At 48.4% G+C, this 22870-nt stretch overlaps 1 protein-coding gene and 1 long non-coding RNA gene across 5 annotated transcripts in view; one reads left to right on the top strand and one right to left on the bottom strand.

The window, feature by feature from the left end:
• OTUD7B (OTU deubiquitinase 7B) overlaps positions 1-14235 on the bottom strand; it is a 50502-nt gene extending 36267 nt beyond the window's left edge. The window contains exon 1 of one of the 3 annotated variants that reach the window (XM_080984567.1): positions 13987-14235. Coding sequence is in view for 1 of the 3 variants with exons in the window: in XM_080984565.1 (XP_080840691.1) it covers positions 19-177 (159 nt within the window). In the remaining 2 variants the exon portion in view is untranslated. Of the gene's footprint in view, positions 1-18; positions 1232-10565; positions 10703-13986 lie in introns of those variants that run through there. The other 2 variants (XM_080984566.1, XM_080984565.1) reach the window with 2 other exon arrangements.
• Positions 10536-12728, top strand: LOC308465175. 2 transcript variants are annotated; one of them, XR_013980318.1, is made up of 3 exons: positions 10536-10643; positions 11799-11892; positions 12709-12728. It is a non-coding gene; the product is annotated as an uncharacterized lncRNA (long non-coding RNA). The 2 variants fall into 2 exon arrangements; XR_013980319.1 differs by having other exon boundaries at positions 12635-12715.
• Positions 14236-22870: the final 8635 nt, after the last annotated feature.

Raw genomic sequence — 22870 nt, 5'->3', positions numbered from 1 at the left:
CAGGGGCAGAGGACCTACCTTCAACGAAATGGGTCGCAGGCTCAATCCCCACGGACATCGCCAGGTAGTAGTGGGGGCGGCACCCTGCCCCAAACCTTGGAGAGCCACCTCAGAAAACGTGGAGTTAGACAGGCCGACGATCCAACCCGGTGGGAAAGCAGCTTCGTACGTTCTCATCTTCCTACTACCAGAAAATTAATATTGCGGCTCGAGGCTCACGGAAACCAAATACAGCAGGAGCTTGAAATGCGAATACGGTGAGACAGAACGCCAAACTGAAGGCAGCTACCAACATCCTGGCATGGAAGTCTTAGAGGTTTTTTTTTTAAAAAAAAAAAACCCAGCTCAGGTGTTGCCAGGAGGAGGACAGAAGCTTGGCAGCTCAACCCTATATAGCCTGTTGCGGCAAGAGGAAGGTCTGTTGGGTTCAATGGGGCTTCCTTCCTCAGCGCCAGAATCACATGGAAGGCAGCGTGGAGAGATTGCAAGAGTTTTGCTTCGAAAAGGAGGGGGGGAGAGAGAGAGGATGACGACATTCAAGGAAGTACCATATGTTCCAAACAACACATTCAACAGACAGACAGCCACGTGTTTCAGCCATCTGTAAACACCAGTTCATTCATGCTTATTTGCTCACCTCCGCATGGAGGTTCTTCACGGAATGAATTTAATCTGCTCCATGCAAACTCTTTTACACACACCCCTCTTTGAGTTACCGAAAGTCTTCTCTGTTCATAGCCCCTCTTCTTTGCACCCTTGAAGGTTAGGACCCAAACCAACGGATTCAGCTGGCAAAGTTTCTGAGTTCTTTTGACGGTGGAACAAACTACCTGGAAAGGTAGCAGACACTCCTTTCTGGAAGCTTTTTAAACAGAGATTTAAATCCTTTTGGGGATTCGTTAGCTGCGATTCCTGTATCGTCATGGCTTGGACTAGATGACCTTTGGGGTACATTCCAACTCTAGGATTCTACGGTTCTTCTATTCCTTGGCGACCATCACTGGATCGTGAAGGATGATTGGATGTGCATCATGAAAGACCATGTGCTATGGCTTGCAACATCACCTCTACTGATCACCTGACTGATATGACTCCTTTAGCGACTCTGACCATCGGGCCTCCTGAATCCACTTTATGCTTTTATTGCAAGGTTGAAGCCATTTTTGAAGCCATACAACCAATAATGGGGTGAAGCTGCTCCAGCTGGTATGAGCCCCGATAGCAACACGCAACACAATATGATCATCTTTATTGTCATTGTCCCATACATAACAACGAAATTGAAAATCAACATCAGACATTCAGAAACCAACAAGCCTGCTATCCCAGCCTGGTTAGCCCCCTAAAAATCCTGATTGTTGAACTAAAAAACAAAGTGCGAGACTGGCTTCATTATTATCAAATAATGGAGGTATTTAAATTAGACAGGAAAATTGGCTTCCAGGTGGAAAGATCCAAATTAGAAACAGAATTGTTAGAACCCAAGACTAAGAATTTGTCAAGAATGTATAACTTGCTGCTGAAATGGAATACTCAAGATGAAACGGTAAAATCGGCTATGATTAAATGGGCACAGGACGTTGGACATAACATTATGTTTGCTGACTGGGAACAGTTATGGACCACAGGTATGAAATTTACGGCATGTAATGCCTTAAGAGAGAATATTATGAAAATGATATACAGGTGGTACATAACCCCAGTCAAGCTTGCAAAAATCTATCACCTGCCCGATAACAAATGTTGGAAATGTAAAGAAACTGAAGGTACATTTTTTCACCTTTGGTGGACGTGCCCAAAGATTAAGGCTTTCTGGGAAATGATATATAATGAATTAAAAAAGGTATTTAAGTATACCTTCCCTAAGAAACCAGAGGCCTTTCTCCTGGGCATAGTCGGCCAAATGGTGTTAAAAAAGGATAGAACTTTCTTTATGTATGCAACAACAGCAGCAAGAATACTTATCGCAAAGTATTGGAAGACACAAGAACTTCCCACGCTGGAGGAATGGCAGATGAAACTTATGGACTATATGGAATTGGCGGAAATGACTGGCAGAATCCGAGACCAGGGAGAAGAGTCGATGGAGGAAGACTGGAAGAAATTCAAAGACTATCTTCAGAAACACTGCAAAATTAAGGAATGTTAGAGTGATGATGGACTGAAAACAAGTGGTTTCCAGCTGCACAGGTTAAAGTTAAGGATAGATTAAGATTAAAGATTAAGATTAAAGAAGTTTAAAGAAATGGAAATTTGATTTTAAAAGGGGAAACTTTAAAGTTATATGATATTAAGATTAAAGGATTAGGTTTTTTAAAAAAGTTGAAGTTATATATTATAACATTTTATTAAATTAAAGATTGGGATTAAAAAAGTGGAAAAGAAACTGCTGGACAAATAATGTGGATTGGAATACAAAAGAGGGAGGTATGAGGAAGTCCAGAAAATAAGTAACTTAAAATTGGAAATGGAAAAGAGAGTTTGTTTTTAACTGTTTTGTGTTTATATTGTTAAGTCTTGTATTTTTTTTGTGTGTGTTGTTTTTCTTTTTTTGTTGTTTAAAACTTTAATAAAAAATTATTTAAAAAAAAAAATCCTGATTGTTGTTGTTGTTGTTTAGTCGTTTAGTCGTGTCCGACTCTTCGTGACCCCCTGGACCAGAGCACACCAGGCACTCCTGTCTTCCACTGCCTCCGGCAGTTTGGTCAAACTCATGCTGGTAGCTTCAAGAACACTGTCCAACCATCTCGTCCTCTGTCGTCCCCTTCTCCTTGTGCCCTCCATCTTTCCCAACATCAGGGTATTTTCCAGGGAGTCTTCTCTTCTCATGAGATGGCCAAAGTATTGGAGCCTCAGCTTCAGGATCTGTCCTTCCAGTGAGCACTCAGGGCTGATTTCCTTCAGAATGAATCGTTTTGATCTTCTTGCAGTCCATGGGACTCTCAAGAGTCTTCTCCAGCACCAGAATTCAAAAGCATCCATTCTTTGGCGATCAGCCTTCTTTATGGTCCAGCTCTCACTTCCATCCATCACTACTGGGAAAACCATAGCTTTAACTATATGGACCTTTGTCAGCAAGGTGGTGTCTTTGCTTTTTAATATGCTGTCTAGGTTTGCCTTTGCTTTTCTCTGATACCCCATAAAAACTCTGATACCCCATAATTAAATACAATAGACTCCCACAGAGACACAGTTAAACTGTGGAATGGAACTCCTTCCATCAGGAGGCAGTGATAGCCACCAAGTAGGATGGCTTTAAAACAGGGTTAGGCAAATTCACAGAGGAGATGGCTACTAAACACCAGGTGCTGTAAACCGCAGGAGGGGAAAGCGCTCTTGTGCTCAGACCCTGCTTGCTGGCTTCTTGGAAGAGGCATCTGGTTGGCCACTATGAGAACAGGATGCTGGACTCGGTGGGTCTTTGGCCTGATCCAGCAGGCACTTCTTACGTCCCAGGCCCACATAGTAGAAGAGAAGCTGGAAGTCTACCTGCCTGCCAACACTTTGCCAAAGCACTGAAGCCCTGGCTCTGTCCCCAAGGATGCTGCAGGCTGATACCAGCCCTGGAAAATTGCACAACATATATACAGTACATATATTTATTATTGAACAGAAAAAGGCAGAGATTCCACTGGTGGGCAGTGGCAGTAACTTCAACTGCTCTTTTAAACCTCCATCACTCTTTCCCCTGGGCTTGCTTTAATGTGGTATATTGTTTTAACTGCATTGCTGTATTAAGTTCCTTGCAATTGCCAATCTTACTCATCAGTAAAAATGCATTGACGGACGCTCGACCTGGCCTGAAAAAGACTGATGGGGCAGGCTCCCCGAGCCACTGAACAATATTCAACTACCACACACAGGTATACCTCAGCAGCACAACTGCAGACATATTGGCGCTTATAAGCCATCATCTTGGCGACTGAACGGTCCATCAAGTGAATTAAAACACAAACCAAATCAAACATCAGTAAAATCCCTGATGAAATACCTGGCAAACCTTCCTAACTACAAGTGCCAGAGTCGTTTAAAGCACATCCAGGAAGGACGCTTTTCAGTCTCGGTAACAGCCAAAGCTTCCTGTAGTTGCTATATGGGGGGGACAGGAAGTTGTTTTGTATTTTTTTTTATGAATTGCATGTGCTTTTGGATCAATGTTCCAATGTTCCAATGTAGTATAGTAGGAGTGTTGGACTAGGAGAACCTGAGAGAGAAGAGGGAGAGACCTGGGTTCCAATCCACTCTGCCATGCAACTCACAGAGTGACCTTTGGCCAGTCATTCACTCCAGGCGTAGCAACTCAGATATATAATCTAATCACCAAACGGCACCTTAAACCTAAGTTGCAGTCACCACAATGGAATGTCTAGGCACCGTTCCCCCGATGGTATTATTATTATTGTTTCTATACCGCTTTATATTTTAAAGAACAAATCTCAAAGCAATTTACAACACATTAAAAAAAATCAAATAAAACAATCCAGAATAAAACTAACTCAAGCTTCAAAGAAAATATTTCAGATCCTTCTGTGACATTTTGCTTTTCCCAATTGCCAACCTGGATCCAGAGATCGCCATGTGGCCACAACTGGGCCTGCGCCAGTCACAAAATGCACCTGGGCTGATTTTGAATGCTGCTCACTCTCAACCTAACCTACTCCATAGGGTTACTGTGAGGATAAAATGGGGTGGGGAGGAGAATTTTGCCGCCTTGAGCTTGCTGGAGGAAAGGTGCAATAACATCAATAAAATATATTTATGTTTATAAATATGGAGACCCTTCAGTAACAAGTGACTACCAGATCTAACAAACAATAAATAAGTAAATAACCCCACATTTTTTACTCAGGGATGGAAGACCACCTGCAATTAGGTCTTGCAGACCCTAGCAGGAAGGACATTCCACAAAGCAGGTACCCTGATAGAAAAAGTCAGGTTCCGTAAAGGGACGCTGTGCAGAGCCTACCCAATGGAGCCAAGAGGAAGGGTGGTAGCTCAGTGGCAGGGCACTTGCTTGGCATGCAGAAGGCACCAGAGCTCAGTTCCTGAAGGCACTTCCAAGTAGGATTGGGGACGCCCCCGCTATCAGAAATGCCGCAAAACCATTGCCTCTCAGCATAGTAGGAAATACGAAGCTAGATGGCCCAAAGGTGTGGCTCAGTATAAAGGAAGCTTCCTCTGGTTCCCTAGAAATAGCGCTTCTAGTTCTCATGGTTTTGTATAAAGGGCTCATTTAAACAGAAAGAGCTGTGACTCAGTGGCAGAACACCTGTGTCACACACGGGAGTCGTCCACCACCTTCTGTCAAACAGCTCTTACCGTCCAGAAGTGCCTCCTAATGTTCAGCTGGAATCTCCTTTCTCGATAAGTCCATCAGTTCGGGCCCTACCCTCTTGGGACAATCTAGCCCTGATATGCAGCAGAGGAGCTGCTGGTTCTCTGGAGCTAAGGTCACAGGCTTTGTTTTGCACGGGGACGTCCCTCGCGGAGGAACAGGGCTTGGCTGTGGCAAGCACTTACCTGCCGAAGGCACAGAAATCTCGCCAGCCAAGCCCTGAGATTGCATCACTCCAGGTTAGTCACATCCATCAGAATCAAAGTCCGTGGACTTATCGCGGCAGAAGGTGAGGATGCATTCCCTGCCAGTGGGGAGCTTTTAAGAAATGCCATCCAGCACCTAGGAAGGCCCAGCCATCTCATCGTGAAGCTGCTTAAATTACAGTGGTACCTCGGGTTACAGATGCTTCAGGTTACAGACGCTTCAGGTTACAGACTCCGCTAACCCATAAACAGTACCTCGGGTTAAGAACTTTGCTTCAGGATGAGAACAGAAATCGTTCAGCGGCAGCAGTGGGAGGCCCCATTAGCTAAAGTGGTACCTCAGGCTAAGAACAGTTTCAGGTTAAGAATGGACCTCCAGAACGAATTAAGTGCTTAACCCGAGGTACCACTGTAGTTCCACTTCTGCTGCTGGAAATTGTGGGGGAGACAGAGAAGCATGAAGCTATTCCTGCTCCAGGTCCCACAGTATGCTGAAACATACAAAGCAGACTTATACAGATCTACCTCAATACTGTCTGCACGGGTTGGCAGCAGCTCTCAAGGGTTTCAGGCAAGGGGACACTCCCAGACCTAAGTGGGATTGAACCAGGGCCTTCTGTTTGCAAACGGGCACTCAGCCACTGAACTCTGGACCTTCCCTTTAAAATAATAGTCAAGACTCCAGTCCTCATGGTTGTGAATGAAAAGCTGGCATAAACAGACTGCCTTATATCAGTCAGACCTTTGGCCCATCTAGCTCAGTATTGTCTACACTGACCGGCAGCTGCTCTACAGTGACTTTACCACTGATCTTCAGCCCTTCCCCACCCAGTCCTGCGAGAGGCCACGTTCTGCACATCAGCAGAACCGGAACAAATGCATCTCCTGCATAAACCTGCTCAACTGCGGACATTTTTTTAAAAAAATTGAATGCCCAAGGGAGACAATTGCCCAAATGCAGCAGCTAGCCAAGGTCACAGAGAAGAGCTGGCAAAAAACAAACAAACACCTGGCCTTTGCAAGAAGCCAATTCAAAACCCACAGGGAACAAGACCCTACTTGCCCGCACATCACCCCCCAAAACATGAGCATACTTCAAGACCCTGCAACCTGGGGAACAGCCAGCCAAACCATGCCTGCAAAAGCATCTCTGAGGGCCAAATTATCCTCTGGGGCATCCTTCCTAGGGCCACATGATGGTGGTGGGTGACGACCCACACAAAAGTGGGTGGAGCAGTGAATGTGAATTTTACCTTTGTCTGCAGGAACTCATACACACCTCTCTATATTCCATCCCAGCAGTCAAAAAAGCGCTATCAAGAGTATAAGCCAGGTAAAAAAACTGGGGTGTGTCCATGGAGGGTATGTAAGACCTGGAGAGTTACAAAGGCAATAAGGAGGCCTAGAGGGTTGCACTGCCTGAGACTCCCCGCCCCTGGTTTTCCTGCACTTCCCCATATTATATTCACAACAACCCAGCGCAGCCGGTTAGGCAGAGGGAGACCATAACTGGTCAAAGGTGAGCTTCCTGGCTGGCTGGAGATCTGAACCCCAGTCTCCCAGGACCAACACTTTAGCAACTGGCACAGTGACATTCACCTCTGCAAGCGTGCACCCAGTCAGGAACAGCTGTGGGTTCAGAAAATGTTTTCTACCTCGGCGACCGGCACCTTCCTTCTGACATTTTCACTTGCGTAGGGATTCGCATCTCAAACGCAGGAAAGTAAGGTTGGAACCAACGTTTAAGGAATGGCAACAACTAGATCCACACACACACACACACAGTGTAGGATCTGCCACGTGAGCCTTTTACCACTACAGTGGTACCTCGGGTTACAGACGCTTCAGGTTACAGACTCCGCTAACCCAGAAATAGTACCTCAGGTTAAGAACTTTGCTTCAGGATAAAAACAGAAATCGCACAGCAGTGGCATGGCGGCAGCAGGAGGCCCCATTAGCTAAAGTGGTGCTTCAGGTTAAGAACTGTTTCAGGTTAAGAACGGCCCTTCGGAACAAATTAAGTTCTTAATCCGAGGTACCACTGTACAATGCTAAATTGCAAACAGCACCTAGAAAGGAGCTCATGCACCACACTGAAGGTGCGTTCAGGAAAGGACCATGTTGTGTAACTCCCCATGGCTGGAAGCATAAGAGCATAAGAAGAGCCCTGGCGCTGGATCAGGCCAATGGAGCTCACCTAGCCCTGCATCCTGTTCTCACAGTGGCCAATGAGATGCCTCTTCCAGGAAACCATCAAGCAGGACCCGAGTACAAGAGTCCTCTAGTTTCCAGCCACTGATATTCAGAAGCATTGCAGCTTCTGGCCATGGAGACAGAGCACAGCCATCGCGGCTAGAAGCCCTCAGTAGCCCTCTTCCCCTCCATGAAATTTGCCCAATCCTCCTTTGAAGCCATCACTGCCTCCAGTGGGAGGAAGTTCCAGAGTTTAACGATGCTGTGCATGATTAAGTCTGAATACCAGTTGCTGGAAGCCGCCAGAGGGGAGAGGGCTCTTGGGCTCGGATCCTGCTTTTGGGTTTTTCACACTGGCATCTGGTTGGCCCCTGTGAGAACAGGATGCTGGACTAGATGGGCCCCTTTGGCCTGATCCAGCAGGCTGTTCTTATGTTTAACCTGCAGCATTCTGCATGCAAAGCCGATGCTCTACTATCAAGTTGTGGTCTTTAAAATACACGTCCCTCCTCCGAGCTCAGAGATGGGACTTCCCCCAGGCTTTCCGTAGCTCGGGGGCGGGGCGATTTGATCAGGCTGCTCTCCGCTATCCAAAACCCGGCATTCCAGGCACCAGATAACAGAGACGGAACTTGCTAATAATGTACAAAGCACACCAGCGGCGAGTTGGTGCAGAGGAGCAAAGACACCAGGCCAGGAATGCCTTAACGTGGGCTCCGGCTACCCCTATCAATTACAAATATGAGGGGATGACACAGGCGCTCTGTCATTAGCAACTGCTAACATTTCTGTTTGCGCTGCAATTTCCAAGTCAACAGGTCTGGCCCGGGATCACGAAAACATCTGATGCGCATTCCCGACGCTTACAGTTACAGAGCAGCTTGATAAATATTAACTTAGCGCTAGTCCGGCGTCACGAGAACAATTGCAATGGCTTTTTTTATATCTTTTATCGCACACCGTCGGGAAAAAGGTGTCGCTGAACCAGGAGCAGAAAACCCACCCGCCCACGAACACTCTCTCGTCCCCGACCTCGGCTAAAATGCAATCCTGAAAGAGGGGAACGGGGAGGCACCTCCCCATCGCAGCCTCCCTTCTCATCATCACCGTGGGCTGGTCTGAAAGGGAAAGTTTTCAGTGCCGCCAATTAAAGGCACAAATTAAATCTTGCATCAAAGCTCGAGGCGCCAAGCCAAGCCTTTATGAACTAGGGAAGTTAAGAAGCGCCCCAGGGGGTTGAGGACAAGTGTTTAGAGGTTACCACAACACCGGCTTCTCCAGTAAGAGTGAAAACAAAGGAGATTTGCGACCAAAGGGGTGACAAAACAGGCAAAAACAAGGATGTGTCCAGAAGAGAGGAAAAGCTGCAAGGCAGAAGGATAATGGGAAAGTGGGGGGGGGGGTTGTGGGGGCAGGGGTACCCGGAAGGATCCCAAAGAGGGGCAGAGAATCAAGGCTGCAGGGTTTAAGCCAGGAGGAGGGGGAAGAGGAAGGATCTGGGGAGGGAGAGAATTTCAAGAACCAATTTTATGGAACTCCCTTCCAGTTGAGGTCAGACAGGCCCCCTTCCCTGCTGAACTTCCAAACTTTGTTTTCTTCCAGCAGGCATTTAAACTGAGCTCTCTTTTCATTCTTTTAACCCATTTTTATTGACAACCACTTGGAGACCATTGTCATTAAGCGATAATCAATGGTAGAAATCAATGAAAGTGACTAAGATAACAACCATGCAGGAATGTTTTGAGAAAAGGCCACATGGCGCACGCAAACCTTGAAGGCTGCAGGACCCAACGGATCAGGAAGGCTGGGTGGTTCTTCAAGCTAAGAAACCAGGAGTTTGGGATGGGGGCTTCTAAGGTGGAAGGAGGAGAGAGAAGAGTGAGTAATGAGGGGCACAAGAAAGGGAATGGAGAGCACTGCTGGGAGAGAAGATTGGGGGAAAGCAGGAGCTCAGGAGCTCTGGGAGGAATGGGGGATGAGGATGAGGGCAAGAGGATGAGGGCAAGAGGATGAGGCTTTAGGGTAGCTCATATGGGGGCAGAACAAGATCACACAGGAAGGCAGGGCTTTATGAAGCTGGGGCGGGGTTAAGGAAGCCTGAAGGTTCTAAAGGGGAGGGGCTAGGGGAGATTGAGGGCGGAGCCAGAGCAAATGGGAGGAGCCACAGAGGCTGAGAATTAACAATTAAAGTAACAACGCCCAGATTACTTTAGGGCAGGCATGTCCAAAACCCGTTTTGGGGGCCTAATCCGGCCCCTTTGGCAGTTTATTTCCTGGGGTAAAATCCTAAAAAAAAAACCACCTCAACAACTTCAATCCTTAAAAAAAGTTAACAACTTTGGTCGGCCCTCACGGCCCTTCACTTCATCAAATCCGGCCCTCTTTGAAAAAAGTTTGGACACCACTGCCTTAGGAAGATAGAACAGGTAGAGAGGTAGGGGAGCAAGAGAGTGGGCGGAGCAAGATAGAACCCCGCCTCCATTTTAAAGGGGAGGCGCCAAGAGAAAGATCCTGGGGTTGGCAGCTCCGAAAAAGGGAGGAGCAACGAAACCGTTCTACGAGGGGGCGTGGCCGCAAGCGATCCCGAGGGGGGGCGGGTGGTGGGCGTGGCGAGAGCGACCGTTCCCTCGGGCGTTCCGAAGGGGAGGGGCGCCAGGTGTGGCGTGATATTGAGAGGGGGGAAGGGGGAGGGGGCCGCCGTTTCGAGCGTTCGCGAGGGGGGGGGCCGTTCGGAAGGGGCGTGGCCAGAGCGCGCGAGAAAGTTCTGAGGGGAAGAGGGAGGGCGCTCGTCTCCCCTCGGCCGCCCTCAGTCTGAGGCGAGCGCCGCTTACCCTTGTCGTCGTCCGCCGCCGCCGCCGCCGCCATCCCGAGCTCCTCTCGCAGGGCCGCCGCCGGCTCTGAGGGGAAAGGTGTGGAAAGTCTTCTTTTGAGGGGACCTCGTTCCCCCCCCCACCGGCCGAGGGAGGACGAAGGGCGGAGACTCAGCCCAGGCCGCCCTACGGTCCCCTCACGGGTCTCCTCAGCCGCCGGAGACGGAAGAAAGCGCGGGCGGGTGGGATTAAAGGCTGCGAAATTCAGTTACAAAATTAAAAAAGTCAGGCGGGTGTGTGGAGATATGTGCCTTTCTCTCTCTCTCTCTCTCTCTTTCTTTCCCTCAGTCGCTTCTCTCTCAGTCGCTTTCTGCGCGTGTGCGCCACTCCGGAGCGTCTCGCCGCTCGCGCGCCCCCCGCCTTCGCACCGGAACCCGAGCGCGTAGGCTGCGTTTTCCGCCCGGAGGCGTTTAAAGCGAGGACGGCGGCGGCTTCCTTTCCCTTTCGCTCCCCCGCCCTCAGCCGGTCGCCGTTGTTAGGGCGAGCCAATGGGCGGACTGGGCTGGGAAGCGGGCCACGCCCACCGAGGGGAGATGTTCACGTGTCCCCCTCGGCCACGCCCACACGGAGGGGCGGGGGAGGAATAGGAGGGAGTCGCCTCGGCCTCGTCACTTTCCCCCTCCTGCGGCTTAAAAAACGGGGCGAATGCATTATTATCCTTTTTCTCTGATGGCTTGACCGGAAAGCGACTGATTAAAAAAAACTGACATTTTACAGATGTTATTACTACTGTTCTACGAGGGCTTATCCCTTTAAAAAAATGCCAAATTCTTGAGGCCTTTGCCATGAAAAGCGCCCAATAAAATTATCATATTTTTGAGAGCTTGGCTGGCTCTGAAATGTCACCAATAAATAGGTGTTTATATTTATTTATATTATATACATATACACATACACACCCCGTATTTTTCCATCTATATGACTTTCCCATGTATAAGATGCCCCCTGTTTTGGGGGACTCAGATTTAAGAAAATGTGGGGAGATTTATCCATGTATAAGACGCCCCCTAATTTTTGACATTTTTTAGGGGGGGAAACCTAGTCTTATACACAGTATATATATATATATATATATATATATATATATATATAATATAGTTGAGGGTTTGGCTGTGAAAATAATAAATTATAATAAATTAATAAATGACATAATGTAAATAACATATTTCTTTAGTATTTTCATTATACTTCCAGTGCAAAATCAAAGAAGAGCCTTGTGGCATCTTAGACCCACGCAATGTTGTTGACGGACATCAGATTCCGTGGAATGGCATCTGTTCCGTCAGAGGTAGGGAATGTTAACCTGCGTGGGCAGCTGTGTATTGTTGAAGCGTGGGTGTAGAGAGAGTGAGAGAACAGTTAATAAAATGCAAAAGAACCTGACAACCCATGACATGTGAGTCAAAGCCTTCCCTAACCTGGTGCCCTCCAGATGTTGTTGGACTCTTAATTCTCATCACCACTGACTGAACCCTGGCAATCCTGGCTGGGCTGGTGGGAGTCCCAACAAAGTACACGGGGCACCAGGTTGACAAATTAGCCCAGGGGACAGCAAACTTTTTCAGCAGGGGGCTGGTCCATTGTCCCTCAGACCTTGTTGGGGGCCGAACTATATTTTGGGGGGGAAATGAACAAATTCCTATGCTCCACAAATAACTCAGAGATGCATTTTAAATAAAAGGACACATTCTACTCATTTAAAAACACGCTGATTCCCGGACTGTCTGAGGCCGGATTTAGAAGGTGATTGGGCTGGATCCGGCCCCCGGGCCTTAGTTTGCCTACCCATGAATTACGTAGCCCAATGACCATTCACTCTGAATTTTGCGTTTCCTTGCCACTATTTCTGCTGCTGAACTCCCACCTTCTATCAGATCCAGTCAGTATAGTCAGTGGACAGGAATGACAATGAAATTGAGAGTCCAGCAACATCTGGAGGGGCCACAAAGTGTTTCCTATCCCTGGCGGAGGGATTTTGCCAACCCTCTGATTAACGAAAGCAGCCTTATACCATCATAAATTTGTTACAGTGCAATCCTATGCCAGTTTGATCAGCTGTAGCAACATCATCATCAACAACAACACATATCCCCCTCTTCCAAAGGAACCCAGGACAGCAGGCAGACAGGTGATACAAACACCTGAAAGCATCTTTTAAAACAATTCCAGTACAGATGCAAGACTGGGAAATCTCTCTGCTTAAAAGGCTTGCTGGAAAAGGGAGATCATCACTTGGTGCCAAAATGACAAAAAGGTGGTACCTTAAGTTCAAGGTGAGGCCTACTCACAGGTAAGCTTGGACCCTAGTCTTTGAAGTGCCGCAAGACTAATTTTGCTGTGAACAGCAAAGTAATGCGTGCAGTTTCTCTTTTTCATGTTATCGCCATAGCGGTACAGCTACAGTGAATGGAACGCGAGGGTATAGACTGGACCCACTGGTGCAAATTCCAAACCCAGCAATGCAGACTACACCTCCATTATCATCAGGGGGCTAGGTTGCAAGCTGGCTAATGCTGGTGTTACACCACTAATGTGGCATAGTGGTTAGAGTGTTGGACTAGGACCTGGGAGTCCCAGGTTCAAATCTCCACTCGCCCATGAAGGTGACTGGGTGACCTTGGGCCAGTCACAGCCTCTCAGCCTAGCATACCTCACAGAGTTGTTAGAATAAAATGGGGAGGAGGGGTACATGAGCCAGCTTGAGTTCGCTTATGCAATAAATAACAGATTAAAAATAACAATAGCAATTAAAAAATTGTTAAATGGTTTTCTTCTCCTAACAAGCCCTTGGTGTCTGAGTCAGCCCTTTATTCTGGAAGCATCATGCCCAAGAATGTTAGGTGGAGTCTATCTCAAAGCTAAATTCAATATCCTGTGACTTTAGGGTACTTAGTGCGGAACTATTTCCTTGAGTTGACATGACAAAAATTGTCAGTGTGGACTTCTTGATGTTTTTAGCAATAGCTTGCTTACTTTTTGGTAGCAAGCCTCTCACCCAACACCCCAGAAAGTATTTTTCAAGCTTCTTTTTATGACTAGGGGCTTTCCTTTGCCCCACTTTACATCAATACATATGTTAAACACTAAATTTAAAAGAGCCCCCTCTAGCCAAATCTCACTGTCTAGGAGGACTTTAAAGTGCTGCCCATATTGACCTATTCCAGGGCTTACTTAAAACCAGATAATGACTGAAAACTTGGGTACCTTACAGCCAGAGAGAGACATAAAAAAGGGACTTGCAAATGTTTGGAGCTAGGAGCTAGGTAACACTATGCAAATAATACTCTCACTAGGAAAGAAATGCAGGTTATCAACATACACGTGCAACTTAAATCTTGCCCAGGAATGCAAAACATCATGAAACAGAAAACCCCCCACTTACTTCACTTCCAGAAAATGAACAGGCCCAGACTTTGGTGGCTCTCCAGAGAGAGATTTCCAGGACTGGGGAGTTTTGGGTTGCCGTCTCACTGTTCCCTATAAAGAACAAATTTGGACATTTTCTAGAGAATCCCTTTGACGGATCGTCAGGATTGCGATGGAACGCTGCAGAGGCAGCGGCCTCTGGTTTTATTATCCCCTAGCTCTGTCTTGAAAGGCTCGCTAGTCTTATTGACCAAGGGAATTTGCCTCTTCTGCTGTGAAATCATCAGATACTTGTCACTGCCAACAACAGCTGAAGCTCCGGGCTCCAGGGAACAATGGGCCTGTGGGCAGCCCTCTGGCACTTGGGCCCCCTGTAAGGAGCGGGACGGCGCGTCCCGTACAGTCCAAGGGCGGACGGGTGCTTTGCATTCTCCTGGTCGTGGGCTGCCAGGAGCGTTGACAGGCAAAGCATGCGGACTATGCACAGGGGTCAGCTTGTGGCGTTTGCGTTATCTTTTCCAAAGGCAAGGAGGATGGATGAAGCTTCTTAAAGGAAAGTCGTGGGGCCTGGAGCCAGCCGTGCTGGAATTTGAGATTGCTCCTCCAGCCTCTGGGTTTGAAGTCCTGCAGGGTTTGCTCAGATTTGCTGGGGGCTCTTTCATTCTTGGGGGCTCTTGAGGGCTCATGTTGGCCTCTGCGTAGTTTCGTCAGTGCCCCAAATACCCAGAAAGGCAATCCTATACAGTGGTACCTTGGATTACATACGCTTCAGGTTACATACGCTTCAGGTTACAGACTCCGCTAACCCAGAAATAGTGCTTCAGGTTAAGAACTTTGCTTCAGGATGAGAACAGAAATCGTGCTCTGGTGGCGCGGTGGCAGCAGGAGGCCCCATTAGCTAAAGTGGTGCTTCAGGTTAAGAACAGTTTCAGGTTAAGTATGGACCTCCAGAACGAATTAAGTACTTAACCCGAGGTACCACTGTATCTTATTTCTTTATTGCATTCCTATCCCACCTTTTCCCCCAAGGAGCTCAAGGTGGCATAAATGCATGGTTCTCCCCATCCTCGTTTAATCCCCACAACAACCCTGTGAGGTAGGTTGGGTTGAGAGGCAATGGTTGGCTCAAGGTCACACCCAGTGGCTGAGAGGGGGGCATTCGAACCTTGGCCTCCTAGATACAACTCTCTGACCACTGGCTCTCAAACAAGAGTTGCTTGGTGAGATTTGAACCAACAGCTTCCTGGTTCCCAGCTTACTCTTCTTAGACACTATGCTACACCAACTGCAAAAGTGGCTGCCAGCCGCAATGACTATGCTCCACCTTCACGGTCAGGCAATGTCTCCCACTCCTGCTGCCGCAAGTTCCCCTCCCTGTTTGTCTTCCAGAACCAGAAGAGGCATGAAAAGGGCAGAGGAGAGGTTGGCTGCATGCAGGCGCAGTCTTGGATTGCTTTTTTAAAAACCCTGGAAAAGAGGAAACTTAGCTGTGGGGGTCTCAGCAACTGCTTCAGGGGGCATGCCTTCCCGGAGATGAAATAAAAAAATCCTTCCAGTAGCACCTTTAAGACCAACTAAGTTAGTTCTTGGTATGAGCTTTCGTGTGCAAGCACACTTCTTCAGATACACTGAAACAGAAGTTGCCAGATCCTTCTATATAGTGAGAAGGTGGGGAGGGGTATTATTCAGAAGGGTGGTGGGAATGGGAGATTGGCAGATAGCTGAGATGAGCCTGCTGACGCATTCCCACCACCCTTCTGAGTAATACCCCTCCCCACCTTCTCACTATAGAGAAGGATCTGGCAACTTCTGTTTCAGTGTATCTGAAGAAGTGTGCTTGCACACGAAAGCTCATACCAAGAACTAACTTAGTTGGTCTTAAAGGTGCTACTGGAAGGATTTTTTTTATTTTGACTATGGCAGACCAACACGGCTACCTATCTGTAACTGATTTCCCGGAGATGAGTTGCTGTGCTCATCACGCCCTACATTCCCGTGCAGATCGTGGTTTTGCAACTCCAACTTGCACTGTGTGATTTATTGCTGGCTCCCTCCTCGCAATGGGACAGTGCTCCATTTGCCCTCATGGGGTAGCCTGATGAGCTCTTTTCTCTGTTCCCGAGTCCTTCATCTCCTGTGTTGATTCTCCCAACAGAACCAGCGATGACATTTTGTGCTGCGGCGAACCTTTTGCCGAAAAACGCATGGCAAGCCGCTACAGAAGGTCAAGTGTTTTTGGGTCGCCTCCAGGCTCTCGGGATGTTTGCAGGAGGGATTCAAGCATGTTCTGGAAATGTAAGGTAAAGGGACCCCTGACCATTAGGTCCAGTTGTGACCGACTCTGGGGTTGCGCGCTCATCTCGCTCTATAGGCCGAGGGAGCCAGCGTTTGTCCGCAGACAGCTTCCGAGTCATGTGGCCAGCATGACTAAGCCGCTTCTGTCAAACCAGAGCAGCACACAGAAACGCCGTTTTACCTCCCCGCTGGAACGGTTCCTATTTATCTACTTGCACTTTGGCGTGCTTTCGAACTGCTAGGTTGGCAGGAGCACGGACTGAGCAACGGCACCTTACCCCGCCGCGGGGATTCGAACCGCCGACCTTCTGATCGGCGAGCCCTAGGCTCTGTGGTTTAACCCACAGCGCCACCCGCGTCCCTCTGGAAATGTAGGTTTGTGTAATTGAAGCAGATAAAAGCACTCTATCACCTTAGCATAACACATTCCCAGCAGTGAGTGGAGCCAGAGGCAAAAAGTAGGTGGAGCAACGGATGCTAATTTTACCTTTGTGCAGTGAGCTAGTCTCTACGCTCGAACACCCCTCTCTATCCCCCAGCCAGGCAGGCAAAGGGGGATCATCAGAGTTCAGTGAAACAATTCAGCCAGACAGAAATGCTCAAGGAGGGTGAAAAACCGGGCAGGTGGGGCTGGGGAAAGGGGGGTAGCTGGGAGGAGTCCCGAGAAAAACCTGGAAGGCCACATCCAGCTCCAGGGCCTAAGGATGCCCACTTCTGCCATATTGCCAACAGATGCACTTAAAAAAAAAGAAAGCCAGACTTTCTGGGGTTAGGAAAGTGGAGCAGAATGAAAGTGTAGGATGAATGACTAATGGGAACATCCTGCAAGCCGAACAGGGGAAAAAACAAAGACCAGACACGGTCTAACCACTGCGTAAGCTTTGTGCAAACAAGTAAGAATGAATGCTCAATAAGCAGGTCGTCTTGAGGAGTCGTAGGGAAAGCGTAGAGGAAAGTGGAAGTGTTTTGGGGGCTGGTGCTTTCAGCAGGGCTGCCCGCTCCCCCTGGGAGCAAGTGATCTCTCCCTTTCCTGCTCAGCGCCAGAGTGATAAATCCTGACTAGCCTCAGAGGGCCTCCTCTGAGCCATTATAGAAAGTCAGCAGCAGGGGGAGAAATCAATACACCCCGGGCAGACGAGGCCATTCTGCCGGCTGGTCCTCCAGCCGCAGGGATTAGATGATAAAAGCCAGGAATGCTCTGGATTCTCTGCACGCCTGAAGCCTCCCATGACATCTGTGGCGGAATCGCCCATCACGTTCGGGGTTCTGTTTTTGTGGCATTCAAAGACCCGCAGCCGAAGACGCGGTGGGTTATTTCGAAGAAATATACAGTGGTACCTTGGGTTACATACGCTTCAGGTTACATACGCTTCAGGTTACAGACTCCGCTAATCCAGAAATAGTGCTTCAGGTTAAGAACTTTGCTTCAGGATGAGAACAGAAATCGTGCTCCGGCAGCGTGACAGCAGCAGGAGGCCCCATTAGCTAAAGTGGTGCTTCAGGTTAAGAACAGTTTCAGGTTAAGAACGGACCTCCGGAACGAATTAAGTACTTAACCTGAGGTGCCACTGTACAGACAAAACAAGAACGCTTGGATCCTCGGCTCCCTCTCCTCCAACACATAGCCCTAGGAAACTGCTTTATATTGAGTCAGAGCATGGATCCATCTAGTTCAGTACTGTCTACACTGACTGGTAGCAGAGTTTCAGGCAGGAGACATTCCCAGCCCTGCCTGGGAGATGTGGTCATGGAAGAGACACATGCCCAGTGTAAGCTGTAGGGCATGTGGACCATTGGTCTGGAAATAATCCAGCATGTTTGGTATCACCGCCAAACAATGCGTTTACACACGTTAGTTGGCCAAGGTGCATTGTGAAGGGAGACCTAACCACTGGCCACTGTTTACAATATCTATTTGATAAAGTGATCGTCTTAAAGTTGTACGTTCCACTGCACGGGTACCACTTTCGTTTTCAAGTTTATAGGCTATTTCGACTTTCTTGGCCAGGTAAGGGCCGTGTTGTTTTCGAGCACCTGGTCCTGTGTTGGTTTGGAACAACGTGGTCAGCTCATGGGCCAGCCTAAATTTTTTCTTTATTTCCCCCCCTAAAAACTAGGTGCACCCTATGGTCCAGTGCGCCCTGTGGAGCGAAAAATACGGTAGTCCCGCATCCTGTTCTCACAGCGGCCGCCCAGTTGGTACCCCAAGAAGTACCTGAGTGCAAGAGTACTCTCTCCCTTCCTGCAGTCTCCACCTACATAGCCTTCCCCTCCAGGATTCTGTAACCTGACAGCCCTACCCCATTTTAAAATAATTGCAATTAATCAATGCATCATGGACATGTAAGGTGTCCTGGTTGCACTTCTCCAGGGGTGATAGGAAGGCCCATTGCTTCCCCGTATCCGGGACGTTCCTGGCACTGACCAATCCGTCCTGATCCCCAGGCTAAGCCCCCCCGGAGAGCCTTCAGAGCGAACCCTCGCTCTCCGAAGGGACCTCTCTGCTTTGGTCGGCATCAGCCTCACTTCAGTGGGAGCAGGAAGCTAGGGTGGGAGCGGTCACATGGGCGCCTCAGCTGACCCGCAAAGTGAATCACCGGCTTTGTTCTCCCCCAGCCGTTGTTTATGTCCCAGACAAAAGGATTGTTTATCATTTCTGGGGACACAGAAAAGTCCAGCAATGAAAGAGAGCTCTGTGCTTTGCGAGTCCGGTCCCCCGATGAGACGGGCTTGAGTTTTGTTTCCTTGGCTTTTTATACAAAATATTAAACGCCGTGGCGGGTGGGGGCGCTTCTCCACTCTGCTGCAATGTTTGTGCAATTCGGGTGGGGTGAGAGGAAGTCTTGTTTGCAAGGCCGGTCTGCTGTTTTATACAAATCAATAGGAAACAGAGCTGTTTGCATTCTGTTTGGGCTGGAGGGGGGAGAGCAGGTACGTTGACAAGACGCTTTTCATAGTGTTGAGCAAAAGCATCTCAAACTTTTTTGTCCACCGTCCCCTTGGTCCCCTAGTGCACCCTATCCTATCCTATCCTATCCTATCCTATAAATAGCAGTAACTCAGAAAAGCAGTTTTCACGACGCACTAAGAATTCCAAACAGTAACCATTAATTGCACACTTATTCCAGATCCAATTAAAACTACTTAGTTTAATCAATTCAGCAAAACAGAGGAACTTGATCAGGTGATACCAGCTTTTTCAAAGTCTGAGGGTCATTTAGCAAGACGACTAGGCTAGTTTCTACACACTCCTACATCAATGTCTGGTTTAAAGTCACTTAGCAGGAGTATGAAATCTGCTTTAACTATTTGTGCTTTTATCTTGTGAACCACCCTTGGATCATTTGAAGGATGGTATAAAAATAATCTAAATAATCTAAATAATAATCCCACTAAAGCGGGAACATAGGAAACTGCATTATACCAAAGCAGGCCATTGAGGTTTGCCTACCCAGCATTGTCTGCACTGACTGGCAGTGCTTCTCCGGGTTTTCAGAATTGGGGGATATTTCTGGAGATACCGGAGACGGAGGGGCCTTCTCTGCTCACAAAGCAGTTTACCCATCAAGTTCACGGGGTGATTTGGGACCAGTCATCAGAGCCTCACATGCTTTACGTTTCTGAGCACAATTCAAAGTGTTGGTGCTGACCTTTCAAGCCCTAAACAGCCTCGTTCCTGTATACCTGAAGGAGCGTCTCTACCCCCATCACTCAGCCCGGACACTGAGGTCCAGCGCCGAGGGCCTTCTGGCGGTTCCCTCACTGCAAGAAGCCAAGTTACAGGGAACCAGGCAGAGGGCCTTCTCGGTGGTGGCGCCTGCACTGTGGAACGCCCTCCCAGCAGATGTCAAGGCAATAAACAACTATTTTACTTTTAAAGGACAACTGAAGGCGGCCCTGTTTAGGGAGGTTTTTAATGTCTGACACTGTTTTGTTTTTAATATTTGGTTGGAAGCCGCCCAGAGTGGCTGAGGAAACCCAGCCAGATGGGTGGGGTATAAATAATAAATTATATTTTTATTATCAGCAACTCTTCCCAGCAGGTCATATAAAGGGGTCATGCATCAGGCCGTAGCTGTCTTCCAGTCTCCCTTTTTTTTTTAAAAGACCCCTGACCATTAGGTCCAGTTGTGACCGACTGTGGGGTTGCGGTGCTCATCTCGCTTTATTGGCTGAGGGAGCCGGCGTACAGCTTCCAGGTCATGTGGCCAGCATGACTTAAGCCGCTTCTGGCGAACCGGAGCAGCGCACAGAAACGCCGTTTACCTTCCCGCTGGAACGGTACCTATTTATCTGCTTGCACTTTGACGTGCTTTCGAACTGCTAGGTTAACAGGAGCAGGGACCGAACAACAGGAGCTCACCCCGTTGCGGGGATTCGAACCGCCAACCTTCTGATCAGCAAGTCCTAGGCTCTGTGGTTTAACCCACAGCGCCACCCGCATCCCACTCCAGTCTCCCTGCTCCAAGCTTAAAAACCTGTTGGATTTTATTGCGGGAAATGCCCGTTGTGTTTGTACCCAAGGGATTTAGAACCGTGAGGGCTAGCAGGAGAGCACCTGCTTTGCGTTCAGAAGGTTCAGATTCTGCCCTTGGCAGCATCTCAAGGTACATCTGAGTCTGTCTGGGAGAAAACAGCTTCCTAACGTCAGGAAGGGCGAGCCCAATTCCTCCTCAGGCCCAAAGGCAGGTGGCTTCGTAGGGATATTTACTGTCTCACGGCAAGAGGATGCCGCAATTTTGCCCCCTGATGCTCTGTGTTAGCTCAACAAAGGGAGATTATGATCCCAGCCCGGAATCGAGACAGCCAGTGACTGATGGGGAGATCACGTGAGTTCGCCGGTGGCCACAAGTCACCACAAGGGAAGGAGTGCGATAAAGAGGATAAGTGAAAGGGGATAAACACACGCGAACAGATGGCTGCCCGATACGCGAAGATGCTCAAGGGGCGGGGGGGAAGCGAGGCCTTTTGTAGGGGCCGGTGCTGATCTTGTCCCAGCTGTGTGTGGAATCGGACAGCAGTGGGATGGCCTTTCATAAGACCGAATTTGGGGAGGGGAGAGATATTCACACCGGCGCTGATTTGCAGAGAAGCCTCTGAGCTTCATTTTTGCAGCCAAAGTCAGAATTCCTAGCCTGAGGCTCCTGGTTGGAGCCACAGGAATGAGCGGAAACTGCTTTATACTGAGCCGGACACTTAAGAACATCAGGCGTTGCTGACTCAGACTAAAGGAAGTCCATCTTAGCCCAGCCTTTCTGAACCATAGCTGTCAACCTTCCCTTTTCTTGCGGGAAATTCCCTTATTCCAGCACCGTTTCCCGCTGCTATCCCGGATTGTTAGATATCCCGTAGACTGCCCCCGGGACAGGTGAGGCTGCTGATCCCTTATTTTCAAATATGAAAGTTGACAGCTATGTTTCTCAACCTGTAGCTCCCCAGATGTTGGACTACAAGTCCCATCACCCATAGCTAGCAAGGACAGAGCTCAGGGATAATGGGAGTTGTAGTCCAACAACGTCTGGGGACCCACAGGTTGAGAACCACTTCTAGCCCATGAGTAGGCAAACTAAGGCCCGGGGGCCGGATCTAGCCGAATCACCTTCTCAATCCGGCCTGCGGACGGTCCTGGAATTAGCATGTTTTTACATGAGTAGAATGTGTCCTTTAATTTAAAATGCATTTCTGGGTTATTTGTCGGGCATAGGAATTCGTTCATTTCTTTTTCTTTCAAAATATAGTCCGGCCCCCCACAAGGTCTGAGGGACAGGGGACTGGCCCCCTGCTGAAAAAGTTTGCTGACCCCTGATCTAGTCCAGCATCCTGTTCCCACAGTGTCCAACCACATTCCTGTGGAAGCCCTCCCCCCTCCTGAAGTTTGCCGCCGCTGATATTCAGAAGCTTTGCTGCCTCCAGTTGGTTAGTAGCCATCGATAGCCCTCTTCTCCTTGAATGCGTCTCGTCCAGCCCATTATGGCCTTCATGCACCTGTTCAGCCCTTGGGCAACCCATGTACACCATTACGCAATACTACGACATCTAGGGCATCCATCGTTCGGGTAAATCCATGCGTCACATCCGCACTGCACATTTTAACATTTCATTTAAAGCACATGGCTTTCCCTCAAATAATCTTGGGGACTGCCGAATACCTCTCACAAAGCATCCCCTGGGGATTATCTAATTGATTTTTATTGTTATTCATGTTTTTATACTGTATTTTATGCTGCTTTTATAATTGTTTTAAAGTGTTTTACATTTGTTGTTAGCCGCCCTGAGCCCGGTTTTTGAACCGGGAAGGGCGGGGTATAAATAAAAATTTATTATTATTTATTATAAAGACACAATTATACATTTTAGAGGGACGCTGATGGCACTGTGGGTTAAACCACAGAGCCTAGGACTTGCCGATCAGAAGGTTGGCGGTTCGAATCCCCGCGACGGGGTGAACTCCCGTTGCTCGGTCCCTGCTCCTGCCCACCTAGCAGTTCAAAAGCATGTCAAAGGGCAAGTAGATAAATAGGTACCACTCTGGTGGGAAGGTAAACGGCATTTCCGTGCGCTGCTCTGGTTCGCCATAAGTGGCTTTGTCATGCTGGCCACATGAC

Source organism: Podarcis pityusensis (assembly GCF_964106645.2).
Source record: "Podarcis pityusensis genome assembly, chromosome: 16".
NCBI classification, from domain to species: Eukaryota; Metazoa; Chordata; class Lepidosauria; order Squamata; family Lacertidae; genus Podarcis; species Podarcis pityusensis.
The sequence above is the reverse complement of the archived record's forward strand: the minus strand, read 5'-3'. Positions and strand labels throughout refer to the sequence as shown.